Source organism: Vanellus vanellus (assembly GCF_965231255.1).
Source record: "Vanellus vanellus genome assembly, chromosome: 4".
Classification (NCBI taxonomy): Eukaryota; Metazoa; Chordata; class Aves; order Charadriiformes; family Charadriidae; genus Vanellus; species Vanellus vanellus.
In genome coordinates, this window is record NC_138909.1 from 37,711,614 (window position 1) to 37,725,046 (window position 13,433).

Sequence of the window (13,433 nt, forward strand, 5' to 3'; positions counted from 1 at the left end):
TTACTAGGTTCACGCTCTGTCTTAGCTTGTGCCATGAGAAAAGGCAACAGAAAGTTTGGTTTTGCTGTGGAGGCTCAATCTGGATGTTTCAGTTGGAGGTGTATAGAAATGACAAGGTAAACCTTTCTTGTCCGTGCCTTTGAGATCTGTGGATGTGAGAGATTATATTGTTACATTTGTAATCGAGCTGTTTGAGTGCAAATGGGATGGTGAAAAGCACAGTTTTCAACACATATGTGCCAGTGCAGTCTTCACCTTCATCTCTACTTGCCTGGATCCTAAGCAGATGTATAGATGTGTGTGGTGAGAGGATTATTTTACTCTGTCAGGTTTTACATCATGAAGGAAGAACACCTTGACCTTGCTGACGGGTTGCCTCAGTGGACTCCTACTTTTCTTGTGGCTCAGCTTCGTTTTAAGCTGCTATGTGTACAGCCTGACATATGGCCTCTGGCTTAGCTGGGTATACATCCCATCACCCGTGTACTGCAGATGACTTTTTTTATGAGCCAACTACTCTTAAGTGACTAGAACGGCTGAAACCACCACACAGACACCAGTAAGCAGTATAAGTCTTGTGGAGAGCAAATGGTCTGAGGTCACAGGGGCCCTGTAGCTTTGTTTGCAGTAAAACTGAGCATTAACTTTTTTTTCGGAAAAGGCTGGCAAGCGGGAAAGAAGTGCACACTAGTTACATGTTAAGCTGATGATTAAACAGAATTGGGTAACATTTGTCAACAAATGAGAGTGAAACTTTTGTGTGAGGAAATAAAATTAAGAAATTTTCATTAATTAAGCCGCTGGAAAAATAGCATGAGATGTACGTGATTATTTTTATCTCTTTTACTTAATCTGTATGCATTTTTTGAAAGTATGTGTATTACTTGAGATCTCTTACCAGTCTGCCATAGAAATATGTTCTCTTTAACTTCCTCTCCTCTTTCCTTTTCCGTATGTTTCACTTTTTTAAAGTATCTTGGTATCTTAATACAAAGGGCTGCAAGTTAAAGACCTACTTTAACAATTGCTGAATTTATTAAATATTGCCTTTTTCTCGGACATAGACCTCTCATTGATTTACCCCTTACGTCAGCCTTGGTCCTCAAAGAAGCAACTGGTGGAAGCCTTGCAGTAAAAAGCACAAAAAGAGTGTGCCATCGGATAAAGCAAGTATGCCAGCCATTCCTGTTTTGACTGTTCAGAAAAAAAAAACCCAACCAAACCTGGAAAGCCAACAACACATGAACTTATTGACCTTTGTGCCGCGATAGTTTCTGTAGTTATTGAATAGCAGGGATGGGCTGAGGACTAAGGAGGAGAACTTGGGGGTTGGCCTAGGCAGTGAGATAAGGTTACATATAAGGCAACCACAGCGGATTTGGGAACGCTAACGGAGTATATTCCCTGGTGTGCAGCTCGGCGAATTCTGATCCTGGAATCATGAGCGGGTGCCCCTTCGCGGGGAACAACTACCTGTGAGTCCCTTGTCCCTGTGTTTTCCTTCGTAATGTCAGATCAAATGATATAATGTTATTGCAAGATATGAAAGCTCAGAGAGGACTTAATGATAGACGCCTGTAGCTATCGCTGAAGGAAATGACATTGTACAAGGACTTGTCTGAGCACTCGTTACTTAATGAACTAGATGTAATGTCACAGTAACAGCTGGTTGCGAGATGTGTTTCAAGCGTACTTTTTTTCTCAAAAGCCTGCTTTAGCGGCTCCTTTTCTCAAAACATTGTTTGATTTGTAGATGCGCCTGTTAGTAAAAAGGCAGGTATACTCATAGATCTTTAATTAAATAGTTTATACATTTACTTAATTTTCTTCTTAGATTTAACAAGCTATCTTTGGAAGATGAAAAAGATGACAAATCCCAAGAAGGGATAAATAAAGCCAGCAAAGGTGGACTTGTCTACGGAGACTACCTACAAGTAAGTGTAAGGATTTAATGTTTGCTGCCCTGGTCTCTCTCAAGACTTGAGCCAGGACCTATGATTAACACTTCTCCCAGCAGTCAGCCAGTCCCTAAGACAGGACTCCAAGCCTGCTTCGCCTACCTGAGCTCTCCACCTCTACTCACAGGCGCAGGTGCCTCTCTCACCTGGGGTGGTGCAGGTGGGCTGCGGCTTCTCAAACTGCAGGGAAACTGGATATTCTGGGGGGGTTGGCAGAGAATTATTTATACTGGTAAAGCTAAACTGCAAAGTGGTGCACTTCAAAGGGTTTTCTTCGGTCTGACAATCAGACAAACTTGGCTGTTTCTATGCGTCAGCAAGCCGTGTGCAACTTTCCCCAATTATTGCATGAAAGCCCAGAATTTTTGGCAGGAAAAATATGTTGCAGACTTCTATGGGGTGGGATGTTGACTAGGTGGAACACACACACGCACAAAAAAAAGCGCAAACAAAAAAACTGCAACAACTAGAAGTAATTAAGAAATAAGTAAGAATAAAAATCCATAAGTAATAAAAGAACCCAGACTTTTTTTTTGTTTTGATGACAGCATGAACTGAAGTGAGTGGAATTACTCTGTGCTTGTGAACAGAAGACTGATTTGTTGACATACTACATGGAATCTTGCAAAGACTTCTTTTAAAACAACTTTGATTATATTGTAAATTTGACTCAGTAAAAAAATTAGTAATGCCAGAAGTGAAATAACTAGTACAGCCTCAAATCAGAGCTCTTGTGCAGCTGTTATTGCATCATTACACAGAATTTTACTATAGGAACTCTTTTTTCATGGAACACAACAGTATAGATGTAATCTGGAAAACATGTTGGATATTTTGTTTTCTCTACTTTAGACATAAAAATACCCTTAAAATGATTTTCCAAACTTTATTACTTGAAGTACCTAAACTTTTCTTTTTAGGCAACATTTGCTTTTTCAATTAAAAAGTAAAAATGACACCTGAGACCATTTAGTCTAACTTCTCATACACCTGGAATAGGAGGCATATAAATATATTTAATATTATCCTTAAATACTAGCTTTACACAGTAGGACTACCATTACTAATAGCAGAATTGAGACCTTTGCAGAACAGTCGTATCTTTTATTTTTTTTTTAAGCTGAACAAAATATTGAATGCTCAAGAACTTCAGAGTGAGAAGAAAGGAAACAAAATCCATGATGAGCATCTTTTCATTGTGACGCATCAAGGTAAGTGGTTGGGAGAAGTTCAGGGGTGGCTGATTGGCATTTTTGCCACAAGGAGTTATTCAACGCTAAAACTTGCAATACACAATTTGTTCTCATTTTAGACACAATCACTACAATTGCTCTGTCTTTTACCTGCATTTATATTTGTATATATCCCTGTATCGTTTGTAAGGCTGCAATCAACTCTTATGCTTACAAAGCCATAAGTATAAACTTTGGATTTGGTAAACCAAGATTTGAATGGTTCTGTTTCTAGAGAAATTAAGGTGGTGAAATTCATTCCCCGTCTGATTAACAAGCTGCTATGCAGTTTATTATAGGCTTTTGTGTGCTGCCTTGTGCCTTCTCTGAAACTTCCCTCCAGTTTTAACCACCCGGAGGCTGTCCGGAAGCCAGCATAGTGATTAGGCGCTCCCTAACTGTTAATATCCACAGGTTTTGCAGGCACTGGCCTCGTGGTATCTTCCTGTTATTGACAGTAAACATGTAGATGACATAAAGGTTGCAAGCAGCTCTGGGGTTAGCTTTTATTGGAGTATCAGATCTAGATTTTCTCTTTCCCCCTTTTACAGTGAACATTTTGTACATCAAATATCTGATGTGCAAGGCATGCTTTAAAAAAAAATTGTCAACATTCTCGACACTAGATTATTTCATGTAAGAGTACAGGTAAAGGACAGCATAGTGTAACAGATACTCATTTGTGTATCGGCATCCTTTTATACACCAGCAGTGCAAACATAGGCTACTCATTTCAAATCAAACTATAAGAGTTTTACTTCTTCAATGCTATGAAGAAAAACAAAGTAACGTTGAAGTAAATGCTAACAATGCATTTCTTGTTGTAGCTTATGAACTTTGGTTTAAGCAGATTCTGTGGGAACTGGACTCTGTGCGGGTGATCTTCCAAAACGGCCACGTAAGTGAAGAGCAAATATTAATTTTGGGAAAATGCAGCCCTCTCTTTCTCTTGCCTCCTGCCTTCCAGCCTGATATATTGGGGTTTACTGAAGCAACATGTGCTCTTTTTGGAAAATGCCATCAAAAAACCCAGTGAAATTTGGCTCAGTGGCTCTTACATCTTGGTAGTACAGTCATCTGATCTGCAAAATCTTATTTCCTCCTGAAGTCTGCCTTTTGCATAGCTCACTCTCCAAGTCCAATTTCATTGGCCAAAATGGCTCTCATACTCTCCTACTAGTACTGGACAACGGCAGAAACTTAACTTGGGAATATTCTACTGCAGAAAAAGCATGCTCAGAGGCAAAACTGAAAACCAGAGGGCTAACAGGTGTTTTTATGCTGAAAAGTTACTTCTGCCTTTGTTCAATTTTTTGAAGCCTACATACTATATCCTTCCATCCAATACCTGCTAAACAAAAGGAAAACTCTTTTCAGTAGCTGTGTATTATTAAATCCGACAGAAAAGCAATAATCAAAATAAAAATGTACAATTGTATGATAATTTCTGAAAATTACAAATATAACAGGAATATTTTGAACATCTCTAAACATTTGCCCAAAGCTAAACACATCTTATAACAACAGATAACAAAGGAAAACTCCTGACCCAATGCTACATCCACAAAATGGCTGACTGCTGTAATTTGAGAATTACCTTGAATAACATCACAAGTGTGTGTATATGAAGAAAATTTGAAACTAGACCACAGCGAAAGAAGGATCCTTTTTATCATAATGTCCAATGAAAATGTTCTCTGTTGTCCTCCACATTCATAATTCTGTTGGCTTTTTAGTTGAACATTATATCAAATTATAACCGATCAAAATCAGTTAAGTAGAATAATTTTTCATTATTTATTTTTGTGAAAAATGAAACTTTGCTTATAATCAGAATTTGAAATGTCAGTGTTAAGGTTAAGTAGACAGCAAGACGATTAAGGAAATGGTTTTCATCTTTCATTTTTTTAGTTTGATATTTCCTGCTTGTGTGCACTGGTCTTAGAGAGAAGTTTGACCCCCATTGAAGCTAATAGGAATTTCAGCAGACTCCTCTGCAGGCAAAGTGTTCAACTTAGCCAGAAGAGAGCTTCTGTGTTCTCCATTTAAGGAGAACACACTGCATCTCCCACCAGATGCAGTGTTCTCTGTTTTCCACACCTGCCTTATGACTTGCCCCTTTACAATAGTAGAAATTATTATAGAAGTGATTTGAATAGAAAGCATAATATAATTATCATATTATATCATGTGTAATTAAAAATAGCATTATAATCATTGGAATGATATAAGTTATTTTGGTCTGGAATTTAATTTCTAGTGGTGACTTCTATTTCAGTCAAAAATGTAGAAAAGAAAAAAAAATCCTATATATTCGGCCTAGTTGTAATGTATCGGCAGCCAGAGAAAAACAAATTTCAGTCTTTGAAAATTACAGTTCCAGTTTTCAGTTAAAAACAGGGCACTCTATCCAATATGAGATTTTGCTGCTATGGATTTCACAGGGGAAGGACTTGGGAACTATAGTGATGTAGAACAGTGAAAAGCCCCCAAATAAATAAGTAGGATATAAAGACAACACCCTTTCTTCTGATTATGATCTTTATTTTTTTCTACAGGTGAGAGATGAGAGGAACATGCTGAAGGTTATTACTCGAATGAACAGAATTTCAATGATTCTGAAATTACTTGTGGAACAGTTCTCAGTTTTGGAAACTATGACTGCATTGGACTTCTTTGATTTCAGGTAAATATTCGTACTCCTCCACAGTAATCCATGAGCTGGTAACTCCCACGCTTAGGACTGATTGTGCATTTTGCATGCATCCTGGCAGCTTCTAGTACCTGCGTCATTCAGCAAGGTGAGAGCATACCTTCGAGAGGCAACTGTGACATTAGAGTGCGCGGGTCAATTAAGAAGTTGAGCTCGAGTGTGAGTCCAACACGCTCTGCAATGAAGTACGAGCTCATTGTTGATGTTTGTGGGCTTCAGAGTAAAAAGTGAGAACAATAGAAACAGCTCGTGGTTCCGTTAACCGTTTACTTGAAACTTACCTCTGCGCAGATGCAGCTATATTCTTTGGGAAAAAATAGAAGTGCTTGGGTGAGAGAAATGCACTCTCCGTAGACTATCAAATAGATATTTCAGCTGTCTTGGTTTGCATAGATTTCCTTGCATCGTTTTCAGTGGGTCTGCAGTGCTGGAGGTTTCAAGCGGATGAAGGAAGCATTGCCGACTCTGCTTTCTCCCCAGTAACTTCTGCTCTCCGGTAGCTGCCCAACGTATTGAGGGGCCGGTGATTGGTAGCTCTCCTGCCCTCTGCCCAGGCTTTCTTTGGGATCCCTTGGCTTGCCTTGCTTCTCCCGTGGCATTTGTGTCTCTTCCCGTGCTTCAGCTGTGACCTTCCACTACACTACCATGTGTGACTGCTTCATCCACTGCCTTCCTGTCCCTGGTCTGTCTGACCAGTGACCTCAGTGGTGTCCAGCATATCATTCACTTATGCATTAATTAGTCCTTTAATACCCTTTCCTTTTAATGTTCCCTAACTAAAAAGCACATGAAACTACAATTTTGCTTCTCTTGGAAGTTTGAAACATCTGTATCGTCTAGCATTACACTACAGCAGGGGAAATCCAGGGGCTAATCCTCTGTTTTGATGCATTCTCGCTTTCGCTTTTCAACAACATACTGTCATTTGATAAGCAAACACAAGATCAAATCAATGATCTCTTTCTGCCAAATCTTACACTTGCAATTCAGAGTGCATTACAATTATCTAGCGTTGTGGGATTTCAGATTACTTTTGTTAATCATTTTTTTCAGCATGGTCACGCGATTTATCTCTGAAAGAATCCCATTAATGAATCTGTCAAACAAAACGCACTAAATGTTTTTCTGAATATTATTCTATCGTATACATAACAATTATTCTGTACAACAAGCCTATTTAAAACATTCATTTTCCACTTTAATGACGTGGAAATTTTTGTAATAGCTATTTGGGGTGAAGCTGCTTATTATGTATAGGAGTAAACGTTGGTGTCCTTTCCAGACATCACACACACAAAGCTACCATTTTAAAACACATACAAACAGAAATTTGTGTATAAATCTGTGTATGCACAAACAATATATAGCTAGAAAATTAGAATATGTTGTACATGCATTGTAGTTGCATTAAAATAGCTTTTTTCTTCTTAATTGCAGCCCTATAAACCATGCTCACATATCTATTTGATATTCTTCAAATATAAAATTTGCATTTTTTATTTTGTTGAGAAACAGAGAACCCTATCATTGTAAAATAATATCCCGTATTTTTGTATCTTTTCTTTTGTTCCCAAAGATACTACCTAAGCCCAGCCTCAGGTTTTCAGAGCCTGCAGTTTCGCTTGCTAGAGAACAAAATTGGGGTTCCCCAAAGTCTGCGAGTCCCCTACAACAGAAGGCATTATCGTGATATCTTCAAGGGACAGGATTATGAACTGCTGCTTAAATCGGAGCAAGAACCAACGCTGCTGCAACTTGTGGAGGTAAAAATGTCTGCCTTAGACCTTGCTTCGTTTTCCGCCATCTCCCAAGAATGCCCTTCATTGGTGTCAGCGACAAATTCCTCTCCCTTGAGAGAAGCAAGCATGCTTGCAATTTCCCAGTCAGTCGTGTTTTGGATTCTTACTAAATTTTGTATGAAAGAGACTCGGTCATTAGTAAACCAACTGATTTTTCACAGCATTTCCTCTTGCCTGACAAGTCTGACTGTTAAACTAGTAAATCGCATTGTGGAAGTATGAGCTAAGAATATAAATGTACTGTGTCATACACTTTGCTTTTCATGACCGTAAACCCTTTTTAGAAGAAAACTTTAAAAATATTTCCACTGTTAGTGATGGCTACTAGAGGGGTTAAGAAAAGAAAAATGGCAACCCAAAATGGAAAGGAGAAAAGATGTTTAACAAATACTTCATTATCGCTTACCTTGATTTAATGACTTTTTCTCAGTTATGAATGACTCACAGTAATTTCTCTGTCTTGTCATTTTTATACACAAAATTAACATAACTTTCTAAAAAATAACGCAGTATAAACCTCAATAAAAGCATCCACTCTTATTAGCCCTATCCCCTTGTCTAATGACACCCGATACAGAATATAAAAGAAATTTTGGATGAGAAAGAGCTAAATTAAGTGATCTCTAAAGGGAGTTCGACCATAGAGATTCCTGATTTTTTTCCTCTCCTAATTTCATTCCCATTATTAAAAGGACACCAAAGAGAATGCTTTGCTAAGTGCCAAGTAAATGTATGTCTTGTATTACCACATATTGTGATGTAAGTTAATGACAGACTGCTTGATCAGTATTCAGCCTGCCTGACATGATAAAAATGGGTTGTAGAGACGGTTCTATATCTTCCTTCCGAGATTTATCTTTACAATTATCCCGTATATGTGGAATAAGATTGTTTTCCTGTACCTACAAGGGAGTTGGTTTGAAAGATACTCTTAGAATGAGACAACTTTTGTCTTCCAACATCGGTCACTTAACCTGGAACCTGTGGGTGTGTTTGCACAGCACCATTATGCAGGTATAAATCATCTGCGTGGACATGCTTACTCCAGCAATAAGCATCTCCACGGGATATTAAACCAGAACAACTGTAGCAGTATAATTTATGTTGCTGTAACTTGTAATTCTAGGGTATTGCACTTGCATTGCTAATGTTTGAACACGTTACTGTTATTAAAGGCATGGCTGGAAAGAACTCCGGGACTCGACGCAGAAGGATTTGATTTCTGGGGACAATTTGAAGTGAATGTTTTAAAAGGTCTAGAAGAGGAATTTGCCCTGGTGCAGGTATATAACGTGCTCCTGATCTAGCTATGAGCAAAGACAGCTGGCAAAATGACATCCTGACATAAATTCGACTTTTGGCCCACTCATTTTCTCACCGACTTCACTTAATGTGCAGCAGCCTCTGTCTGCAAGAAGCAGAAAAAATTGCAAACTTCTCCAGGAAATCTGAATAAATTTGTAATTTGACATCTAAGATGGTTAAAAGCATGCGATGCATGGATTATTTTGATTGCAAAAGGAAAGGGGTAGTATCAGTGGAAGGGTTGAAGTTGATTTTACTGAAACTACAACTTCAGCTTTAGTTAGTACTTGCATCTGCAATTCAGAGTAAAACTCTACAAAGTCTGGGCCCGTGAGCTGCGAGTACGGAGTGTCACTATAAACAGCCCATTTCTATTTAACAGTGTGTGGCGATCCACTGCTATGTGATCATTTGAATTACACTGGAAAATAAGCACAATAAAATCCCCCGACATTGTAAGACCTGTAGCTTTAAGTACATTTTTAATGGAAAAAACCCCCACCATAACATATGAATTAATCAATTTCCTGAGAATATCTGTTTACAACTTTCTAATTTATCTGTATTTTTTTATGTACAATTTTCTTACCCATAGCTGTGCAAGGATGTCTTCTTTTTGCCTTGAAAAAAATAATAATCAGACTTCAAACAAATGAAGATTAAGTGATTTGAAGACCTCTAGACCTAAAGAAAAGCAATACACTGTCAGTTTGTTTGAACATGCGTTCATCTGAATTATGTTGACAGCAATTTGATTGTACATGTTGCGGTAATTGTGTTTTTTTAAAGGACGACGACTCATCTACCTTGTTTGAAAATACAGTTCTAACATTAAAGATGTAAACTTACAGAGTACTTACGATGAAAATAGAAGTTACATCATGGGTCATTCAAGTGTTTAATTTTCCCTATTGAATTCTAAACCCTGTTTTTGTTTTAAATATTAAAGGCCAAACCAGAATCAGAAGAAAAAGACGACTTATTATCTGAATTCCAAAAACAGAAAGATATATTGCTTTCATTATTTGATGAAAAACGCCATGAACATCTGCTTAGTAAAGGTAGATTGTATTACTATATGGCAATATGCATTTTTTATCTTTTATACGATACATGTAATAGTATTTTATTAAATCAGTAACTAAGGACACTTGTATTTTGCAGGAGAAAGACGACTGTCTTACAAAGCACTGAAGGGTGCCTTAATGATCTACTTCTACAGGTAATGTCAGAAGATATATCTTTAATGTTGACTGGCAGGAAGAGAGGTGAAGGTTAAGGACAGCAGCACAAGTTTGTTTAGGTTGGAACAGGCCTTGGAAAGTAATTGAGTCCAACCCTCCATGAAAACCCAGATTAGTTAGATCCAACTTGAAGGTCAGATGAGGCTGCTCAGGGCTGTGTCCAGTTGAGTTTTGAGTATCTTCAAGGATGGAGGTTACCCGGCTTCTCTGGGCAGCCGTCTCCTGTCTGACCAGATGCTGCTCCTCAGACTGAAACTAACAAATGCCTTGTTCAAAATGTTCTGCAAAGTGCCCTACAAAGATTTAGAATATTTTTCCAAGTATGAGGGAAAAAGCACAGATCGAGGCGTACAGGCAGAAGCCTTTGTGAGAATATCTACTACCAATTTAGGAAAAATATACATTAAATCACTGTTATGCACTAGTAAAGTGATACTTTGAAAAATATAGTGTATCATAAGAGGTCTCACTGTCTTCTCTTTCATTTTCCAAGGGAGGAGCCTCGTTTTCAGGTTCCCTTTCAGCTTCTTACCTCCCTTATGGATCTCGATGTGCTCATGACCAAATGGAGATGTAAGTTCCACTTTTCCACGGTGACACTCCCTCTCTTAGATGCAAGTAAACTGTTCTGTTTCACCCTCTTTGAGACAAGTTATACCCAGTAGTTTAGAATTGAGCTTCTGAGTTCATACTTTAGGAAGGACTCTTTTTTTTTTTTGTTTGTACTTTGGCCAAGAGGAAAGATGAAGAGCTGCTTCTGTGATCATTAGATACGTAGGTACAGCGATCACTTCTATGACATGCTTTAAGTTAGGTGAACAACTTTATTTCAGGGACAGGTATATATTTTGCAAAGTCTGCCAAAGCGTCATCATGATGACTCTTCATACGCATACTTCTGCTCCTTCCCTATCTAGGCATTCATAAATGAACGTATTAATTCTGTATTAAGGGAGCATAATAACATATGATAATTAGTTTATTCATTATGTATTGCCAATAGCTTTATATTCATTGACTGAAGAGTGACATAATTAACTCCTGCATTGCTGAAGACCTAGTCGTTTGGGATCTCTGTAAAGATCTCTGTATGATCTTTAATATGTCAGTGACACACCTTCACGTGACCCTTTGGTTATATCTTAACATTGAACACACGCCATGTCCTTCTTTCGTATTACGTAGATAACCATGTCTGCATGGTGCACAGAATGATTGGCAGCAAGGCTGGCACCGGCGGCTCATCAGGCTACCAGTATTTGCGCTCAACAGTGAGGTAAGAATAATGCAGTTTGTCGATACTCTAACGCCAGGAGACAGATTTCAGACGGCTCGTTGGAAGCCAGAGGGGTACTGTTTCCCTTCTGGGACTCTAGCACTTCCTCCTGGCTGTTGGACATTTACTTATCGGGTGGACATATGTAAATTTCAGGCCTTTGGAGGCAAAAAGAACTCCCTTTGATCACTCATGCAAAGTGCCATTTATAATTCTCTGCCAAGGGATCTAGGTATCTCTGTCATAGCAGTAATATTAACCGTGCACAGTTTAGTGTGTGTGCAAGCTAGCCCAAATTAATGAGGTGATACTGGCTGGAAGTGAGTCCCGCCTACTGTGCAACTGATGACAGTTTCTTTATTCCTTAGCATGACCTCTAATTGTACAACCTAAGGTACTTTTATTGAAGTATATAGGATTGAATATATTCTTAAAGCTTAGAGTAATTAATCCTCTCAAGCTGTGCAGGCAACAATCAGAAACACATTTCCTTCTGTTGGATAAAGCAAAAAAGGAACTCAACAGGGATGGTTGGGGCCTCAGCGCAGAACTCTCTGAATGGGTACAGCTTTATTTACACAAAATTTGAGGATTCAGCTTAGTTAGACAATTCAAATCTTTTAGCTGCAACTACATCCTGACAGTCCTGAACAACATTATGTCAAAAAGCACAAGGCTGTTTAAAACATCTTCTTCTCGGAGGAACTTCGAGGTTGGTTTTCAAAGAGAAACGGCACGTAGCTGGTGACTCCCGTGTATGGCTGTGGACAATGATTCCCATCACAGCCATTGTCACAGAGGGTAGAATAGAAAGTAGACGGCTAGACTGAATTCAAATATTATAGGTTCACTGTCTTTTTCAGCAAGCCGTCTCGCTCTTTCTTAGTTCACGTTCTTCCTAGACAAATTCTACTTCATACCTACCACAAGGGTGGAGGTCTGGAGATTATAGCCCACATACTCCACATTTTCAGAGGAAAGATGTGACTATAGCAACCGTATTTGCTTTAAGTCTAATCTGCTATGCCCTAGAAACAGTTAGGATTGGATTTTTACTCTGGAATGTTCAGGAGGAGGGCTAGTGCAGAAACCTTATTAAATAAATAAAAGAGATGGAATGACTCCTGAGGATTTTGAAATTATGGCTGCCTATGCTGATATCGCAGTATTAATTGTTCCAATTGTCTTTTCCAGTGACAGATACAAGGTGTTTGTGGATTTGTTCAATCTTTCAACATTTCTAGTGCCAAGACACTGGATACCAAAGATGAACCCAACCATTCATAAATTCCTTTACACAGCAGAGTATTGCGACAGCTCCTATTTTAGCAGCGACGACTCTGACTAGCCTGCCTTTCTAGCCAGGTTGCTGTAAAGAACTTCAGGACTTTCACCTCAAGTGGTGCTACCCCTCAAACATAACAGCAGTTCTCGCGCAGTGTGGGTGTGTAAATATGTATTTATGTATGACAGCTATGTGAATATTATGATCGCCTTATGGAAGAAGCTTAATTGTTCGTAGAAAAAATAATCTGCATTGAGTTACCCTCCATTTAGACTAAAATGATACCCCAATTCAACTCAATGACCAATTAACTCTTAGTTGGCTTCTTAAATCCTACACCTAGAGAGAGGGAGCAAATTATACAGAATTATCACCATTATGTCTTATTTGTACATATTTTTGTATTTGTTTCTTTGCCTAATGGCTGTTATTAATTTGCTTCTAGCTGAGGACATAATTAGTCTCATCACCTTCAGAAGAATATTAGTTTCTGAGCTTTAGTGGAATTTCAAAAGGAATTTTGGGTTAAGATTTTCAAAAGCTAGATTTAAAAAAATAAGTCTATAGAAACCCAAGCGTCTTGAACTTTTACATACATCAAGAATCATGTTGCTACCTGTG

At 38.4% G+C, this 13,433-nt stretch overlaps 1 protein-coding gene across 1 annotated transcript; it reads left to right on the forward strand.

Annotated features, from left to right (window-relative positions):
- Nucleotides 1-1,440: 1,440 nt before the first annotated feature.
- TDO2 (tryptophan 2,3-dioxygenase) lies at nt 1,441-13,171 on the forward strand (the record flags this gene model as incomplete). The annotated part of the gene is made up of 12 exons (XM_082482551.1): nt 1,441-1,475; nt 1,835-1,934; nt 3,079-3,169; nt 4,018-4,088; nt 5,749-5,876; nt 7,480-7,666; nt 8,878-8,985; nt 9,957-10,068; nt 10,172-10,229; nt 10,745-10,824; nt 11,437-11,527; nt 12,722-13,171. 12 exons carry the CDS (start codon nt 1,441-1,443, stop codon nt 12,873-12,875), a joined length of 1,215 nt encoding a protein of 404 aa, XP_082338677.1. The 3' UTR covers nt 12,876-13,171.
- Nucleotides 13,172-13,433: the final 262 nt, after the last annotated feature.